Genomic DNA, 19,689 nt, shown 5'->3' with positions numbered 1-19,689 from the left:
TAATTGGTTTGTAAAAGCTATGTATGTGTTCTGGACTCTAATTCTCTGTTTTTGCTGTCCGGGGCTTGTCTTTTCATTTGGTTTATAGTGTCTTTGGTTGACTAGAAATCGCTACATATATATGTATATGAACACACACACACATACACACACACATATATATATATATATATATATATATATATATATATATATATATATCTGACATATATATATATATATCTGACATGTAACATTATGTTAGTTTCAGGTGTACAATGTAATGATTTAATATGTGTGTATATTGCAAATGATTGTTAGGTCAGCTGCAGGCATGCTCAAAGCGGCCGGGAGCCAAGTCATTCTCCTCTGCCAAATTAGACCTCTCCTCGCCCCACAGAGACTGGGGCCCCTGGCGTTTCCCAGAAAAGGCAGCAGACCGCTGGTGCGATAAGCAACTCCGGACATAGCCTCTCGCGCCTGATCTGCGCTAGGGGGGCCTGCTCATCTGCCACCTCACTCAGCCAACCCCTCCCCAAAAATCACATATATGCCTTCCTCCCTCTACCCTGGGTGCGACTTCGCTGGCCCCCGTCTGGGGACTGGTGAACCTCGCCCGGGAGCGCAGAATAAAGCACTCACTTCTCTCAACCCGCCCGACTAGACTCATTATCTCGCCGCAAGCCTTACAACGATGACCACAATAAGTCTAGTTAACATCCATCACCACAAATTGTTACAAATTGTTTGTCTTGTGATGAGAACTTTTAAGATCTACTGTCTTAGCAACTTTCAGGTATACAATACTGTCACCACGCTGTACATTACATCCCCAAGTGTTTCGTTTTCATGTAGTAACATTCATCAGGCTTTTACTTTACGTCTTTTGGTGTCTTCTGTAAGAAATCTTTTTGGGCTTCAAGTTCACAGTAAAAACCTTGTCCCAGTTTGCCCGGGATGGTCTGATGTTAGCCCTGAAAGACCCGTTTCCTGAGAACCCCCGAATCCCACCTGGGCAAACCAGATAGTTGGTAATAAACATCTATCCATGTTTACTTTCAGTGAGTGTATAGCTCTTTTCTTTACGTTTCCTTTCTAATCCACTGTAATTTACTTTCATGGGCAGTATGAGATGGGGTACAGATTTGTAATGGGGATTCCGGTGTATGGTTTATGCTGAACACCTGCTTTCCTTCTGGGGTCTGGTATCTGGGTATGTACCAGGCAGAGGGTATCCATGGGACCAGCTCCCAGAGCAAACCCCAGGCGCTGAGTGTCCAACAAGCTTGCCTGAGAGACGACATGCCACGTGTCATCACAACTGGTTGCTGGAGTTAAGTGAGTCCTGTGTGTCTGCACTGGGAGAGGGTTCTGGAAGCTTGGCCTGGTTTCCCCTGGATGTCACCCCATGCACCTTTTTTTCAGTGCCAGTGGTGCTCTGTGTCCCTTCACTGTCATAAATCATCGCTGTGAGGGCCACTGTGTCTGAGTCCTGGGAGTTCTCTTAGTGAATTCCCCAAACCTGGGGGTGGTCTTGGGGACCCCGGCACAATAGTCATCAGTTTACTGTCTTGTTAGTGACCCGACCTCCCCACTGAATACAGACTCTGTGCTGTGGCGACTTGCTCCTTTTTATGTGTGCAGCATGTCAATCAGTGCCTGGCACGTAGTAGGTGCTTTGTAAATCCTGCGGCCTTACTAAGAGCATGAGCCCTTCCCTCCCCCTCCGCCCCCCGTGGAGACGGCAGAGCCATTCTCCAGGCTCATAGGAGTTCCTTCCTTCAGGCCGCGTCTGTTCTAACATGGAGTCTCTGGCGTCTCCCTAAAGGAGAACCATTCAGCAGAAGAACCCCCAAATTCAGCAGCATTTTCCCTCTCACATTGCAGACTTGTACACGTGCATGTCTTTGAGAGGCTTCCGTGTTCTCTTGTACGTCACATTTTTAGACTGTCTTGAACTATTCACACACCATTTCTACAAGCGCCACTTGAAATGGGTGTGGGTGGGCCTGCCTGGACCCTCCAATACCGCCCTGGACACAATAGGTGCCCTTGGCCAGCACCTTCATCTTAATCCCAGCCTCCCACCTTTTCCCACTGTCCAGCCAGCCCCTGCCTGCTTCCTCCCCCCATCAGCGAGATCCCAGGGAGGCGGCCATGTGTCCTGCTGCCCCCGGAATGTGCATGACGTGTGCGGATGGTAGGTACCCTGGGGGTAGGAACTCAAAGAGACGTGGCATTAGATGCGGTTTCTGATACAAGTTAGGGAACTTGTGAGTGTCCAACGCAGCGACATGAACCGAACGTTTGCCCTTGTCTGTGACCCGCTCTCTTTAATGACTGCTGTGTACCCACCCTCAGGTAATGAGCGTGTCAGTACAGTAGGGCTTGCTGCAAATTTCAATTTCAGTTTTTATTTGAATGGCTTTGCTCTCTGTGTTTTATCCTATAATCCCCCCAAATCATTGTAAATTAGCTCCCTTCCCTCCCCCCAATGATTAAACATTTAGATAATAAACAAGAAGAGGTATTCCTCTCATTTATAGATTAGAGTGATTTCCAACTTGGGGAATTATGATCACAGGTGAAAGTGCAAAATATTTTATAATTGTCATTTAAGCTGGGTTTGCGTGGGAGTCCTCACAGCGTGGGACCCGAGAGGGGCCACGGAGACCCTCGGCGAGGACAGTGGTAGTCACACTCGCCGGTCCCGGACCTGGGCGCACCCTGTCCTCGGCTCAGCTCCTTGTTCTGCATGGCTGTATACGCAGTGTGAGCCCGTGCACAGCAGAGGGCCGAGGCTTAGAGGGCTGTCCCCCCAAGGCCACACAGCGGGGGGAGCTGCCTTTGAACCTGAGCAGTCTATTTTGGCATGCTCTGAATTCTTGGCCGCTTTGCTCTCCTGCCTCTCATAACCCTTAATGACACTCTCTGCCGTTTGTTCTGGAAGGCAGTACTCGTTCTTAGTGCCTAATATGGGGACCTAATGAATACCCCAACTTTGGCCACACCTTGGAGATGCCTGCCTTGGAAGCAAGGAGGCTGGTGGTAGGAAAGAACCCCGTGCCAAATGCAGGACCCTGTGTGTCCTGCAGGTGGCATGCCATGTGTCCCTCCGGCGGGATGCCTTTCTACCTGTCCTCCTACATGGTTTGTTCCTTTTATTCGAGTCTTGGGTTGACCTTGGATGTGAGCGCATCCATCTTCCTAGGATGGTCCGTGCAGGGTGGGGAGGGGTGCAGGGAGGTGCAGAGGCAGGAGAAGGACCCTTGGAGTTGGGCAGATGGCCGGGTCCTGGCTCCCTGCGTGACCTTGTGTGTGTTCTCCAGTGTCCACCCCTGGGGCCTCGCTGTCCCCCCGATGGAGGGTGACACCAGCCCTGGTTTCCTGCATTGGGTCTCTCCTCCATCCCTCCTCTCTGCCCCATCTCTGTCTTCCTCTTCTACCTCCCCTCTACTGTGAGGGGCTCCCGTGATGCCACTAGAGCATCGATCATCCAGGATAATGTCCCCGCCTTCCGCCAGCTGATAATGGCCTGATTGCATCTACGGAAGCCTTCGCAGCAGTGCCTGGAGCAGCATCTGATTGAGTGATGGGCTGGGGTGCTGGGGGTGTGAATTCTGCCCGCCCCTCTGTGGGTCAGTGGATTACCCCAGGGTCTGCCCACAGCGTGCTGCTCGGTACACATGGTGTGACACCACTGTGATAAGACCCCATTGCGTCAGCTTCACGAGTTTATGGGGTGGTGGGACTGGAGCCAGCCAAGTCCTGCTTGGAGGAATCCCAACGTGAAAGCAGAAGCCCCCCTCCAACTGACAGAGCACATGAGTCAGCTGGTAACTCTCTGAATTGTAACAGTAATCACGCGCAGGGAGTTTTCCTTTATTGCGGTTTGGCTGCAGGTATCTTTATATGTAAGGAATGCTGAGCACGCCGACCATGTGTCTTGGTTCCGTCCACGGCGCTGCCTCGCCACGTCCCCACCCTAGGCCGGGCCGCTTCCACCGTCTCCCTGTTGCGTGCAGCACCTCGCCCACCTCGCTCGCCTCCCGGCCTCTACTTGCTTCCCTCCTGTCTATTCTCCTCCCAGTGGCCCCAGAACCTCTCGAGAGAGAAGGTAAACCTGCTGTCTTTTTTCTCCTGGCTGGAGCTCCTCCTGGCTTTTCCATCCCTCCTAGGATACATCCATCCTCCACTCCCTGGTTCACAAGGCCCCTGGAGTACTGGGGCCTGCCCCCCGCCCTCCCTGGCTGCCATCTGCCCCAGTGCTCCAGCCACCCAGCCCTGTGTCAGCCCCTCCACCTGCCCAGTGCGTTCTCACCCCAGGGCCTGTGTATGTGCTGTCGTCAGAGCACCCTTCTCCCCCTGCACCGTGCCTGGCGCGTGCTAGGTGCTCAGTGAACACTCGAACAAATGGGCAAATGGATCAGTGAGTGAGCACATCAGTCAATCACCCCCAAGACAGGGCCTCATGTTCTCTAGGACGTTTTTCTTGGATCAAACCTGGGGGCCCCAGATGTGGTCTGCTGGATCCTTGTGGTCCTCAGACCTATGCCCGAAGGATGGAGGATCAGCTTCTCATCTTTGCGGTGGGTTCTGGTGGGAACCGGCACCAACCCCACCCTGGGTTTCTGCACCTCCGCTCCCTCTTCACAGCCCCCTGGGATCTGTTTCTCTAAAACCCTGGGGCTCTGTTTTATATTACAGCATGGGTGGACACACACATCCCCCAGGTGGCCCTTGAAGAGAAGCGGGAGGGTCAGCAGTCCCAAACACCACAGCGTGAAATGCCAGGAGCAATCTCTGGTGCACCCCAAGTCGCTGGACTGAAGTGGCCTCTGCTAGACATGGGCTTGAACGTTATCCCCCGCAGGTGGTGGACACCCCTGGCACAGTTAGAACAGACAGAGTGGGGACTGGGGCAGGCGCCAGAATCGGATTGCCTAAATCACTGCTGCTCCCAAATCCGAAACCCCAGTGGACGCACCAGCTTTAAAGTGCACAGTGGATTTAATGAGTGCTGGGCCCTGAAAGGGATCACAGCCTCTGTGAAAATACAGCCGCATCCGTCATTATTTATAGGTTTGTGCAAGTGGGACCTTGGAATTATCGCTCCGGCCCTGGGACTTATGATGTATTTTTAAAGTACTACCTATAAACCTAGCATTATGGATTTTCTGTAATTTATAGATCAGGCGCAGTGCTATGTTTGAACTGTTACGCTGTAAAATACGTAGCCTGCTATTTCTGCGATGGGATGTCGGTGACATAAATCCAGGCTCTCTGGTGAGTCAATGAGCCCAGCTCTGCAGTCTCCCATGGGAAAAAAAGCCTCTTTAGAATATAAATCTAATAAACATATTAAAATGTACACCTGGAATCAGAGAAAATGTTTGGGTGACAAATACCATATTCAACTGTGAATTATCTTCTTCTAAAAGTGAAAGAGTAAGATGGCCTGGTGGTCGGGCTACGAGCATAATTGTCGGGATACGGTTTGCCTTTTTATTTAGTTTTAACATTCTAATCATGTAAGTGTTTCACAATCTCCTTCTCCTGGCAAAAACGAGAGCATTGCTGGTGGGAACTTGGAGGACCCCCTACTGTCGATCTCCAGCCCTTGTCCCTTCTTCTGGGACCCCCACTCCATCAGTTGAGGACAGAGCTGCCCAGACACCATCTGAACACTTTCCTAGGAGCCCGGGCCTGGGGAAGGAGTATGGACGTGGGTGCGTCTATATGAGTGACTTGGGTATCGTTATGTCATGCTGCGATGCAGCCACTCACCCAGGAAGAAGTAGAGTCCCAATGGTGGTAGACTCCATAGATTTATTTCACTTAAAAAGTCACTGTGTAATATCCCCTAGTCTGGAAAGTCTATTGGTCAGCCATTTAGAGTCCAGCGACGTTACGTTGTTTCCCCTTTACTTGTATCTGCCTTGTTCATACCTTCCTGTGTACTTGGGCTTCTGTAGACTAGATGACAAGCGATGCCGTCCCCAGAACGGCATTTTCTGTCCTGGCAGAGGCAGCCAGCCGTTCCCCATAGCACGCAGGACAGGCCCGGGGAGAGTCAGGGTTCAGTGGGTGTCTGTTCAAGCACACGGCTTCTTCTTCATAAACTATAGGTAAGCTGGAGTTGCAGATAGAGATTTTGGGCGGCAGGGAGGCCCCAGGGAGGGGCTGGCAGGCACAATGCAAAGAATGTAGCAGTCCTTTCCTTCAGTGAGGAAAGGACGTGTGACATGTGGAAGCTCCCGTGAGTCACGTACCTTCTCGGAGCCTCGACGTTGTTCTTCCTAAAAAGAGGATAACGTGTCCAGCTTCCCAGGGTTGTTAGTCAATACATGGACGGCCCCTGGGCAGTTGTGTGGCTGCAACCCCGCTGTCATCATGTCATCCTGCCCACTGCCGCCGCCTCCTCTCCTGCTGTTGTCATTGACTGAGTGACTTTTAGGGGATCCAGAGAAGCACGAGGTCCCTGGCTGTGCCACTTAGGAATATAATGGTACCTGCCTTATTTGGTTATGTTTAGCATTAGCCACGTTAATAATGATACAGTTCTTACAACGACGTCTGACGCGTAGTAAGACCTATGTGTTAAGTAAATGAAAACCCAGCCAACAGAGGCTGAAGCCATAGGATGTTTGCTCCCTTTCCAGGAGATCTGGAGGGAGGCAGGCCCGAGGTCTCTATCCTCACTTGTTGACATTGCAAACTTCCGAGCGTCGGGGCAAAGTCCCAGTGTAGCTGCTGTTTAGCTCCAGACCCCACAGGACCCTAAGGCACGAAGCAGACTGCAGGTGACCGCACCGGGCGCAGTTTCTCCTGTGACCAGCAGAGGGCGCGGCTCCCCTCCTTATCACCGGGCTCTGTAGGGAGCTGCTTTGTCTTGGTCCTTCTTCTTTTGACCTGGAATTCCCACGTTAGGGTTTTGCCCACTTGTCCCACTTAGTTGATTCCCTTAGAGCTTGGACAGAGACGACGGTCTGAGTAGTTCTTTTTAAGCAATGGAGTTTGGTGGTTGAATTCTGTCTCTGTTGATGGATGAGGAGAAAAATCCCTCAGCCTGTGGACTAAGGGGCGGGGGGTGAAGACTGGCCTCTGTCACGAAGGGTGGGGCCTCGTCTGGCCCTTTGCGGTTCTTTGAGGCAGCCACGTTGGGGTTTGCTGGTGCGGCCTGGATTCAGGCCGTGGCTGTGGGCTTTCTGACCAAGGACCAGAAGGATGACTCCTGGGAGGGCCTCTGATTGGGAGCCCTGGGCGGGACAAGAGAGGTTTTCAGCGTGGTATTTGTGGGCAGAGGTGATGGGCAGGGGAGGGAAACCACCCTTCACATGCGGTGCTCAGCCTACATGCCTTTGTGGACCTTGTTTTGTTTTTCTGAACAGCTTTGTTGCAAAACTTTACATACCATGGAGCTCAGCTGTTTAAAGTATAAAATTCAATAGTTTTTAGTGTATTTACAGAGTTGTGAAACCATCACTGTACTCTAATGTTACAACATTTAGAACATTTCTGTCACTCCCCGAAGACAGACCCTACTCATCAACAGTCACTCCCCATTCCCCCCACCCAACCCCCCACCCGCAGGCAACCACTGACCTGCCCTCTGGTTCTGTGGGCATTTCACCAAACTGGAACCATACAATACGTGGTCTCTTGTGACTGACTCCTTTCACTTGGTCCATCCACGTTGTAGCGGGTTTCAGGATTTTTTTCCTTTTAGGGCTGAAAACTGTTGCACTGGATGGATGGATAGACCACATTTTATTTATTCATCAGTTGATGGACATTTGAGTTGTTTCTATTTGGGGGGCCATTAGGAAGCCTGCAGGTTCCTGTAGGGTCTCCAGAGTGCGCTTGCTGATCAAACCCACCTTTGCCAGGGTTCCTGTTGAGAAGGGACAGTTGGTGACATTCACAAAGACCTGTTGAGGACCCTCGAGGCTCGGACCCCCCTGCAGACAGCGGCCCTCGGCACACCTTGTGGGCCAGACCTTCCCAGCCCTGCAGTGGTCCTGGCCTGGGGGTGAATGACTTAGAAGGCCAAATTCACCAGGAAACTTGGTTTGCTATTGATGAGTAGACATGGGGTCACTCATTTTTTTTATCCTTAAAACTATATTACAGAATATTTCAAAGCCAGTGAAACTTATAATGACCAGCCCCATCGCTACTTAGTGCCACCAGATCGCGGTGCTTTGCTAAAGTGTGTATTGTAAGAAATAAGCTCGGTCGTCACCCTTCTCATCTGCCTTCTCACTGCCCGTGAGCTCTGGAGCAAATGCTGAGTGAAGGGTGCTTCTAAGCCCCATCTGTGCAGTTCTGAGGAAGCGGGTGAATGGGCCCTGCGGTGTAGACCATCTGGAGGGATCAGCCATTGGATTGCGTGGTGCACGGACAAGGCCATGAGGAACATGGGCTTCCCTGGAAATTCCCTCTGTTCTTTGTCCTGGTAGCAGTAAGGAAAACTTCTCCGTTTGGTGCCTGGGTGTCTGAACTCATCTACCACACTGGCTCATCGCCCTTTTCTCCAAAGTGGAAGCGCTTGGTGGACTCGGGTGGTTGGGACCCAGTCAGCACCATGGTCCTTCTCTTCCATGACAGGGACGCTGCATTGCTGTCGCTGTCGTGATGGTTTCCTTGAAAATCCATTTAAGTGCAAAGATGTGGGAGGAGCTGATGGTATGGTTGGTGGTTCTGAAACCTGCCCAAGGACCCATTTGGAGACTCCTAGGGCCGGGGGCCATATCCCAGCTCTGCCACGTCCTGGCTTGTGACCTGGGCAGGTGCACTCACCTGTCTGAATTGCCCCCATCTCCAAGGTGGAGATGACAGTTCGCACCTCCTAGGGCTTTGTGAGGAAGAAATGATGCCCTGAGTAAAGCACTCAGCTCAGAGCTGGGCGCGTTCCCATCCAGCAGTTTTATGTGGATGAAAAGTGTCTAGCAAAATGTCCTGTTAGTTTCCTCTTTGGTCCAGGGTATTAATTGCCAAGTGTAGTGAAATGTTTTGGGGGGCATCTGTTGGTTTATTGGTGACCATTTCGGGCTCCCTCCTGGAAGTCCCACTGGGGGTATTTCTGCATTTGCTGCCTGTTGGATCCCTGACGCCTGGTGTGGTGCCCAGCTTGCATTAGGCTTTCTGCAGATTTCCAGTGAACGAATGCTTTCTTTGGAGGCAACTACTGCACAGAGCCCAAAGCTCTGTGTGGGCCATCGTCCGTGTGATTTCCCCACATCTTGATTCTGTCCTTGGCTGGTCACTGGGGTTTCATCCAGCACTGTCAGGGTTCTCCCCCTGTACCCCAGCCCTGCTTAGGGGCTGGCCAGATAGGAAGGAGCTACCCCAGAAAGGGCCCAATAGTCGCTGCTCTGCTGTCATCAGTTGTGCGACCCGCAAGCTCCTTCTCTGAGCCTCAGTTTCATCATCTGCAGTGGGGACTCAGGGGCGCCCATCCCCCGGGGTTGTTTAAGGGGCTGAAACAGGATGGTGCCCATTGGAGCTTCTCCACCACATCTGCACACAGCTGCCGCCTGAGCTGGAGGGGTGGGGGCTGCCTGCGCTTCTCCCACACTCCCACCTGGAATTATGAGATCTGCTATTTAGCACCTGGGAGGACCCCTTTGTAAGTGGCAGCCCTAGGACTATCACCTCCCTTGCCTGGCCCCATCAGCTTCAAGGGCAGGTGGGGAAGCCTCCCAGGAAGGCACCAGCTGCCCCTCCTGCCTCTGTCTTCCCAGGCCAGGGGTTGAGGATCTGGAGGAAGGAGAGGTGGGCAGTGGGAAGGGATAAAGCCGGGGAGTGCCCCCCCTCGTGGTGGAGCCTGGGTAGCAGGACCCACTGGCCTCTATATCCCAGAGAGGAAGGGCCCAGGAAACCAGCTGCCGGGGAAATTGGCCCTGCCTCCAAGGGAGGCACCCTCAGGGTCTCCTCCCCTCCTGCTGGGGAGAGGGCCCTGGAAGCATTCTCGGTTCTAGAGCTCTGCTGTGGTGGGGGTGGGAGGTCCACAACTCAGGATGCAGCTCCCCCCTCCCCAGAGCTGCTGCGGCCTGAGTCCAGGTATTTGAGACCCCTCCCCATCACCACGCGCTCATTCTCACTCCCCTCTCTCGTGACGTCATGCTCCTCTCGCGTGGCATGATGGGAGAATCCTAATGTTTTCCAACAGATGCTCCAAGAACAGCTTTCAGATTAAAGCAATTGCAAGAGCAAAGATTCTTCTTTTTCCCTTTTTTTCCGGGGGGGTGGGGGGTGGGGTGGGGGGAGGGAGCACCCCTAGAAATTCATGGACATCACCCCCTGCCCCAAAGCGCGCAATAAACACTTGACAAGAAAAAGTTTTTATTTTCTGGTTCAACTTTTTTTTCCTGGAATATAGACTGAAGAATGGGAATAAAGACGAATAAATAACAGCGAGGCCGCGCGCCTGGCTGCAGCCTGTCGGCTATTGTCTCAGCGCCCTGAAGCGCCCGGCGTCCTCCGCCGGCTCCTTCCCTTTCCCGGGCCCTTTGGATTTTCCTTTTTAAAAAGACGCCCCCTCGCCCCTCCAGCCCCCTCGCCAGTGACCTTGGCCGCCTCGGATGCTCTGATTCCAAGCGGCTCCCTCAACTGGCCGCTGCGCCGGCCGGGCCCATGGCCGCGTCCGAGGACGGTAGCGGATGCCTTGTGTCGCGGGGCCGCTCGCAGAGTGACCCCAGCGTCCTCAGCGACTCCTCGGCCACCTCCTCCGCGGATGCCGGGGAGAACCCAGGTAACAGGGCCGGGCGGGGGCGGCCGGGCGGGGGGGGGCGGCCGGGGGGGGGCGCACCTCCCAGGCGCTGCTCGGCGTCCCCGCCTGCATTTGGGGACCCTCCGCCGGCTTCGCAGTTCACACGCCCAGTAATGTTGCCCTTTGTCCGGAGAGGAGCCGATTTCCCGGGGGGAGCCAGGCCCCGGGCATCGGCCCTCCTGTCGGCTGGCGGGCGATGTGGTCCATCGGGGGCTTCTCTTCTTGGGTGCGGACCAGCGCGGGGAAGAGTCAGAGCTGGGGCCGCCCCCGCCGGCGCCGGCCGGGAGCGCCACCTCCCTCCCCCGGTGGCCCGGGAGCGGGCAGCCGCCTGGGGCCACCGAGCGGAGGGGCGTCCCCTGGGCGCCCGACTCGGCGGGGCCTGCGGCACCTGGGCGCCGCCGCCTCCCCGGCCAGGTGTGCGGCTCGGAGCCGGTTTCACGAAATTGTGTAGACGTCGGCCACTTCTCCTCTCCCGCGGTAGCGTCCATTGTGTAGGTGATAAATCCGGTCACAAAGGCGTCAGTGTGTCTTGATTGATTACTTTCCAGAGAGGAAGAAAGGCCTAATAAAGCAGGAGGGGGGTGGGCTGTGCCTGCACTGTCACCATGGAGACGCAGGAAGCGAAGTGATCATTAAAACCTTTCTCCACCAGAGGCAATTTTCACTTCACAGGGAGAAGTCTGGGCTTCTGAAATGCAGGGTTCAAGGAAAGGAACCCAGGCTGGTGTTTCGGTATCAACCTCAGGGCTCTTTTCCCATCTCAGGGAAGCACCAGCCCTGAGTCTGTTTGGACAATCGTTGCCCTCACCCTCCTTTGAAGATGTATTCTCTGCAAACGCAGGGCCCCCCAGTGGGACCCCAATCAGGGTGCCTGGTGGGCATCAGATGAAGACCATCCTTGGGCTCCGTGGACGTGGCTTTGTGGGGCGGGTCTCCCTGCTTCGCTGCAGCACAGAGGGGCTTTCCTAACTGCAAAGAAAGACCCATGAACGGCAGCTCTGCGGGCACAGGGCCCACGTTGAAATTTTAAACAATAAACCCATGCAAGACTTGTAAGATTTCTTTGTTAGGACTGTTGGCAATGTATCATCCGGTCAAACTAAGGTACCAGCCTGAGGAAATCCCTGGCGTTCCTGTTTCTGGGGGGGCAAGTTCATTTCCTTGGAGTTTCAAGCAGAGGCTGCCATAAGCAGACCCTGAAGGCTTTAATTAATCTTTGTATTAGAAACCGAGGATTAAGCCCTCAGCACTCCATGTTGGATTAGTTGTTCTCCACGCTGGAGATGCACATCCATGATTGTTCCAATTATCGAAGTTGAGTGGCTCGTCACGAGAGAATCCTTCCCAGCTCCTTTTGTCTCCCTGGCAGTAAAAGGAAGCAAACTTGAAACGGAAATGATGGAGGATTTAGCTTTTTGGCTGTCTGTGAGTTTCTGCCTCCGTGGGTGGGAACAGAGGGCTTGGCAGGTGCCTGGTGCCCGTTCCACCAGGGAGAGAAGTGGGAGGGCTTGGATGCCGTGATTAAGTGATGCTGGAGAAAACGGACACCCGAGTTAGTCTCTCGTTCTAATGGTCAAAATGGGACCCAGAGAGCAGATATCTGAGGTGAAAAGTGGACAGTACGCATGATTCTGTGAGTGAGAGAACCTTACTGAAAAGCACCAAGCAGTGAAGCACTTATGGGTCCTGGTAAGCAGCGGAGTTCTGGCGGAAAATGTCAGAATCTTCAAGGTGGAAGCGACCCGGGAGCTTGAGGCAGGAAGGCTGGGCAAGGGGAGCGAATATTTTCTACAACTGTTTTGCCTGGTTGGTTCGGCATGTGGTTGCATACCTCTTTTGTTGGGCAACTCACTTCTTTCTGATGCAGGGCACGCTTCTCTTTCGGTGGACCTATTTACAAATTCTTTTTCAAATGGCTCATAAGGCTCTGCTACCCCCAATCCTGGTGGCATCTTCTCACAATGCGTGTTCCTGGGGCTTTCAGAGAGTCTGGGGTTTTAGGTCACTTAGCCCACCAACCGGAGTCCTTTTTCACGAGGTTGGAAAGCCCCAGTCCTTCATCTTGCTCTCCCTTTGGGATCTGTTTACCTGACCACCTGCTGCTCTAAAGAGCAACTCCTGAAAATTGAAGCCAGTGCTCCAGCTGTGGCATAACCCGGCACAAAGTCAAGTGCAAGAGTCGCCACCTTCCATCTAGCTTCTATACTTTTATAAAACAGCTCAAGGTGGCATTTACCTTGCCCCCCAAATGAATTCTTAATGCATCAATATTCTCTTAGTAAAACCTCAGAACTTTATGGGATGGTAAACGGTGACACCCGTTTCCCTCTCCAGCGCTTATCTCTGCATCCACTGTACGTTTTCCTACATGTTTATATCTATGTGTTCTTGGGAAGAGACCTTTATTTAATGAAACACAAGTGCTAGTACACGGCACAGAAGGCTCTCCTTGGTGTTTCTAGTCAACACTGGGTGTTGGAGGGCTTAACACCGCTGTAGTGCCATCTCCCTCGTTTAGTAGCCACGTAGGAGTCCAAGGACTATATTTTCACAGTTCAGCTATTAGATGTTTGTGTTGTTTTCAGTTATACTTATAACAGGCAACATGGTGCTGCTGACCTGTGCATTTCCTCTAGGGCATGTCCCAGCTAGTGGGATGTCTGGGTCACATGGAACCCATATTTTTTTATTTCTATGATATTGTACCCTCCTGGAAGAAAATATACCAATTGACATTCCTTCCAGACTCTTTGAGAATGCTCTTTCTTCAAAGCCTTGCCAACACCTGAGAGCATCAATCGGGTTTTCTCTTGCATGGTGACAAATGGCGTTTCGTTGTGTTAATTTGCGGCTCCTGGATTGCTGGTGACCTGGAGCACCTTTCTGTGGTCTTATCCGTGCACTAAATCTCTCAGTGGCCACGTCTGTGGCCATAGCCTGGGTGGCCGGGGTGAAGGATTTCCCCCGAAGGCCAACCCATGCACTCTCTCTACGTCATTGCTCCATTAATGACTCCCTCTTTATCTCTATACGTTTCTCTCTGTAAATCTTTATTCCCACAAGCAGGAGACCCCCAGTTTAGGAGTTCTCCAAATTAACATTTTCAAAGGTAAGGCAGCGTCCCCACCACTTTTCCTCCTTCTGAGGAGCTCGTACTCACCAGGAGTTAAGTGTCCTCTCCCCGCATTTGTTCCCAGGCTGTGGGAAGGGTGCCTGCCCCTCCATGCCTGGGGCCTGCCCTGGTGTCGGTCCCGCAGAGAGAAGGCAGTCTGTAAGCTCCTTCTCGTCCAATCTCCTGCCACCACTCTGCCTTCTCTGTCTTGTCCCCTCACTGTCCTGACCTCTGGTTTTTGGTAGTTGTTCTTTCCTACTTTCTGCCTGTCATGCCCCTTTTCCTCTTTCGAGTCCATCACACGAGGGTTCCCACAGTGCTCTCTTTGCTGCCTTCTTCCTCCACTCCCAGCTCTCTCCCTGGAGTGTCTCCCTGGAGCCCCGAGGACCGACAAGGGTCCCGGGACACCTGGGACAGCTTTTTAAAATGTTTCTGTGTGGCCTTGCAGTTTACCTTTTTAAACATTCTACTTTTGATGCCCAAGCAGGTGGGGGCCCCTTGATCTAGGGCAGGTCTCTCACCCTCAGCACCACTGAGGAGGGGCCGCACCCTTCTCTGTTGTGGAGCTGTCCGGTGCATTGTAGGGTGTTTAGCAGCAACCCTCCTATCTATCTACGTGATGACAGTAGCACCCCAGCCCCTAGTGGTGACAACCAAAATGTCATCAGACTTTGCCGAGTGTCCCCTGAGGGCAAAATCTCCCTGGAGAGCTGCCTGTGTCAATTATTCACTCACACCAAAGTGTGTATCACAATCCCCTGCCGAGCTTGTCAACCCCACACAAGGGTCTCTGATTCAGCATATGTGTGGTGGGCCCTGAATGTGGCATCTCCAGCAAATTACCAGGTGCTGCTGATGGTGCTGGTCGGGTGACCACAGCTGGGGAGCCACTGAGCCCAGCCCTCAGCCGTGGTCTCAGCCTCTCTGCTGACAACAGTGGGACCTGCACTGACCTGTCTGGCTCCTGAGCTCCAGACCTCTGTGTTCTGCTGACACCTTCTTGTTCTTCAGGGCTCGGGCCAGTGTCACCTCAGAGGCCCTCCTGCCCACCCTATTAGTTTAAAGTGGCTCCTGCCCCAGTCACCCCTACTCCTGTCCCTCCATTCTCGTTTGCTCGTGGCGCTCATCACTACCTGGGCTTCAGGCCTCTTTCATTCTCTGTGGACTGTGGCCCTGTAGGCCGGGAGCCCAGCAAGGCCTCACACGGAGGAGACTTCAGCATTTGGGGTACGAATGGCTTCGGGCACCAGACACCAGTGTGTAGCTGATGAGGTATGGGGCTGCCCAGGAGGTTGGGCCCTCCTGCCAGCTGGACAGGGCCTCCGTGGACAAGCAGTTCAGTTATAGCCAGAGGGCAGCTGGGAGGTGAGTGTGGACGCGCCTCAGCCACTTCTCTGAGCAGGGGCGGTTCCACCTCGGCCTTTCAGAGCCTGGAAAGGGAGACGCCTTTCAGAGCATCTGCGCCGCACCCCACACCCCCACCCCCACCCTGAACTGCAGGGGGCGTAAGAAAGACAGCACACGGGGCCACCCTTAGCCCCTCCTCTAACTGGCTCCCTGTGAGGGCCAAGCTGGTCAGCCTCGTTGCGTGTCATTTCCTCCACCTCTGAAATGTGGGTAAGTGCTGTGCTGACCTAGCCAGGGGCTGGTAAGGACTCGGGGCGCCATGCTCCTCTGTGCCACACAACAGCACCAGCCACAGAGCCTAGGCTCAGGAATGGTGATGAGAAGAGGGATTGGGGGAGAACTCGGGTCGATTCTGATTCTGGTCTACCCGGATGGCAGCACCAGCAGCCTGCTGTGTGGACAGGGTGGCTCTAACCGTCTCTTCCCACCCAGCCTCTGGCTCCTGACCTCACCCATGCTTTCCCATAACCACCATTTCTCTGGGGCCATTTTTCCCCCACAGCCTCCCTCCCTGTCCAGCTCCTGGTCCTTCCTCCTCAAATGCTGTTCCCCAGACCCCTCCCTGCCTCCGTCTCCAAACTGCAATTCCTCTAGGGTTCCCCACCTTCTCCAAGTTATTGAATCGGGTCCTGTAATTATGGGACAGCACATTGGTGGTCTCGAACTAGGACTTGAATGTGTATTTGTTTTATTGTTTCACTCTTACGAGGTGGCTTAGTGAGCTCTTTCTGGGAAGGGCATCTCCTTGAAGGACTCAGGTCTGAACCCTGGCCTGTGGCACCAGGTGTGGCCCCAGCTGCAGCAGGCGTGGGTGTGGAGGGTGGGGACGCTCTGAGCCCTCACCAGTGCTTCAACCAGGGCATTATTTGCAGGGTGGATGTAAAACGTCACAGGAATAGAAGCAAAAGGAAAGGCTATACCAAGGTATATCAGAGGATTGGAGACTTACCGTTATTGAATTTGAGAGCTGGGATCTGTTCCACCTACGATAAAATTGCTTAACCCAGGCCCCCACTGCAGTGTCTGCAGGGGCGAGGATTCTCGCAAATGGGTGGGTCAGGGAGCAGGACTGCTTGCATGGAGCCGGTTACCCGGTGCTGGGATGTGGGCCCGGGGCGGCCATACTGTCCTATTTTAAGAGATATGTTGGAAATCCAGATTTTTATGTGCAATGTGGTTTTTAAATATTGGCAAGCTTATCAGTTAGGGATTGGTTTGGCTTCACGTGATAGAAAACCTAAATAGCACTGGCTATAAGTAAGAAAGGGGTTTCTCTTTCACCGGAAGTGCTGACAGCGCACCAGCTTCTGTGTCCCGCGGGTCAAGGCTCTGCTGTCTCCTTGCAAGCCCCTGGGTACAGGATGGCTGTTGCATCTCCAGCACCAAGTGCACTTTCTAGGCACGAAGAACGGATGGGGACAGGTCAAGGGGTGTCCACTTGCTGAGCTAGTAGGACCTTGCTTTCCTGGGAGCCCCACCCTCTTTGGCCAGAGGGGGCCCAATGACCACTCCCAGCTCTAGGGGGCTGGGAAGTGTGTTTGTGTGTTTGGACGGTTGTTTTGATACCTGCTTGGCTACCCCTAACAAGAAAAGGCAAAAAGGAAGGGGAAACGGAGAGTGACCACTGGTAGTCAACTACAATCTTTGTCAATTTAAAAATAAACAGAACTTGTGTCCCCAACCAAACACATCTGGGGCTGCGCAGGCTGCCCTTTGAAATCTCATGTAGGAAGAATCTCCGGAAGGCTGAAGCATTTTTATGCTGCATGACATTTCTTTACCAAGAAATTAAAGGTTGAACTAAGATATGTGGTCCAAGCCTGAATATTATGTCCATCTAAATTTTTATTTAGTAATATTTATTAGGGAAACAAGGCTGACAAGGTCACTGGCCCTCATGGAGCTGACGGTCTGGTAAATTATTGATGGTCGGAGTGAAAATGTGCTTGTTGTTAACTCTGGGGACATCACACTTCTTTTTATTTAATCTTTCTCTAAACCCTTGCAGTAGGGTCAGAGGGTTATTCAGGGAGGCTGAATAACCCTGCCACGGTGGCTTAAAGAGGAGTTTAAATCTAGGTGAGTTTGATGGCCTGTCCACCCTGTCTGCCCCGCCCAATCCATGCCCCGCCCACTGTCTGCCCCGCCCACTTTCTCTGCCCCACCTGCTCTCTGCCCTGCGGACCTGCTGGCCTCCTCCTGCATCTTACTGGAAGGCAGGCGGTTTTTTAGATGGGACAGGTACACGTGTTTCATCCCGTTCCTTGTTCAAGCAATCCATCGCACAGACGTATATATTTTTGTAGTCACATAAACACACAGGCACAGACATACTCTTCCATTTCCCAGTTCATTTAACTAGAATGGCCACTAGAACAAGATTTATTTATTGAAAGTCAGTCAAGGTGACGGCAGAGAATCAGCCATCGGCAAAGTTGTGGAAGGTCCTGTTTTTAATGCTTTAGGGCCAGTGTTCCTGGTTGTTATAGTGAATCACTTGGATGGGTAGCTTGGCAACGCCCCTTATCTAATGGGCATGAACACATAAGTAGACTTGATGTTGATTGCTTGGCAGCCACGAGATGAATCTGCCAAGACCCGAGCAGAGGGTGGGAGCTGTGGCTGCAGGACTTAAAAGTGTGTTCATCACACGTTGTTCTGCGTCTGTTTTAAATGTAACACTTTGTTAAAGTTGCCACTGGTCTCAGTGCCCTTGCTAATGAGTTGCATTGTTATTACTTTATTTTTTGGTTTCATACTTCTTGGAAGTTTGTATCCATGTGCAGGCAACATTTTGCTTTGTCGTAATCAATAGCTCAGGGGATTTGAATAAAGTCCGGAAGATGTGCCAAAAGTTATCTTTCCACTTCCCTTTGGCAGGAGAACATTGTCTCAGGCAATGCTCATTCTGGAATCACTGTGTTTCTGCAGTCACATGAGTCTAGTTGCTGCTGACCTTGGCGCATTTGTCAGCAGGGGCTTTTGTGCAAAGCCCCAAGTGCTCCCTGGTATCAGGACTGTCTCCACCAGGGTGCTGCTCTGCTGGGTCTGCCTGGCACCGTCCTTGTTTTCCTGTTGGACTCATGGATGACCTGGGATACCGGTTCTCCACAGAGCACGGTGCTAGATGGTCTTCTTTGGAATTAAATTTATGTATATACAAAAGAAGATCGACTTCAGGTCTTAATAAAGTGCGGGAGGCAGTACGGAGAAGGGTGAGAAGACAGAGGCGTGGCAAAGGTCACAGGCGGTTCCGCAGGTTTCCGTGAGACGAGCATGCCACCGAGTGTGGGCAGGCCCATCTGCGAACCTGCACGTGTTATTTGTTGATCTGCCGACACACGAAGCATTGCTGTGTTCAGGGAGCACAGCATGGGGGTGATGGAAAGACTGCTGCCCGTCCTGGAAGCTCACAGTCTGGTGAGGGACATGCTGTTTTGACAAAAAAAATGACAAGGTGCATATGTCATAGGTGCCAGACCTCTCAGTGTTGTGTCCAGTGCGTTCTCTAGCCAGTGTCTCAGGCTGCTGGGATGGCGACCTCTGGACCCGCGGGGTCTGCGGTAGTGAGCATCTGCTCCTTGGACATCTGCAGGTTGGCAGGGCTAATGAGCCAGACTGGGCTCAGCTGGGCTCCTTCACGTGTGTGCCTCATCCTCCTGGGACGCAGTGATGTTCCATGACAGTGGTGGAAACACACGTAACCTCTGAGGGTCTAGGACCTTCCATTCTGCCTACTTCTATCAGAATGCATGTGGGCCGGTGTAAGGTCTAGGGGAAGGAAATACACGCCTTCCCCTGGTGGGAGGAGCAGGCAAGTCCCCCGCAGATACAGGACAGGTGGAGAGCTGGGGCCACAGTGCCGTCCACACAGTCACCTGTTGGCCCTCGTAGACTTCCAAGGGGCTCAGTCAGATTCATATTGTAATCTCATGTTGCCTCTGACATGGTGGGGCCTTGACATTGGGAAGCCAACAGACAAGGTCTTGAGGGGAGCTGGGAGGTGCATGGACGCTTTGGTCTCAGACTGCCTGGGTCTGTGACGTTCACAGATCCCCTGAGCATGTCTGAGCCTTATTCCTGTAAAAGGAGGATTACATGTAGCAGCAGCACCTGCCTGGGTGCTGGTGAGGACGAGGTGCGTGGTTTCTGTGCAGCATTGAGCACGATTCCTGGAACGCAGGACCATCGCAGTAACCGTGAGCTGGTGTTACGAGCTCCTCATTACAGGGAAGCGGCCACCAAAGGCGAGTGGAGGGCCCTGCACATTTTGGCTGATGACAGTGGAAAGCTGTCATCCTGTGCAGTACTGAGGCTCCCAGGTGCACACGTCTCCCCGGGTGCCTTCGTGATGCTGAAAGAAGGGAACCTCCTGGCTGGGTATCCCTGTAGGACCTTCCATACTTCCCCCACATGG

General features: G+C 53.0%; 1 protein-coding gene across 2 annotated transcripts in view; it reads left to right on the top strand.

The window, feature by feature from the left end:
• PHACTR3 (phosphatase and actin regulator 3) overlaps window positions 1–19,689 on the top strand; it is a 165,937-nt gene that overhangs the window by 4,959 nt on the left and 141,289 nt on the right. Inside the window, exon 1 of one of the 2 annotated variants that reach the window (XM_081033807.1) lies at window positions 10,469–10,735. The exons of the other annotated variant lie outside the window; for it this stretch is intronic. Coding sequence (XP_080889933.1) covers window positions 10,618–10,735 — 118 coding nt within the window. The 5' untranslated portion in view covers window positions 10,469–10,617. Of the gene's footprint in view, window positions 1–10,468; window positions 10,736–19,689 lie in introns of those variants that run through there. 2 annotated transcript variants of the gene reach the window in all.

This window comes from Rhinolophus hipposideros, assembly GCF_964194185.1.
Source record: "Rhinolophus hipposideros genome assembly, chromosome: 22".
Lineage (NCBI taxonomy): Eukaryota > Metazoa > Chordata > Mammalia > Chiroptera > Rhinolophidae > Rhinolophus > Rhinolophus hipposideros.
The sequence above is the reverse complement of the archived record's forward strand: the minus strand, read 5'-3'. Positions and strand labels throughout refer to the sequence as shown.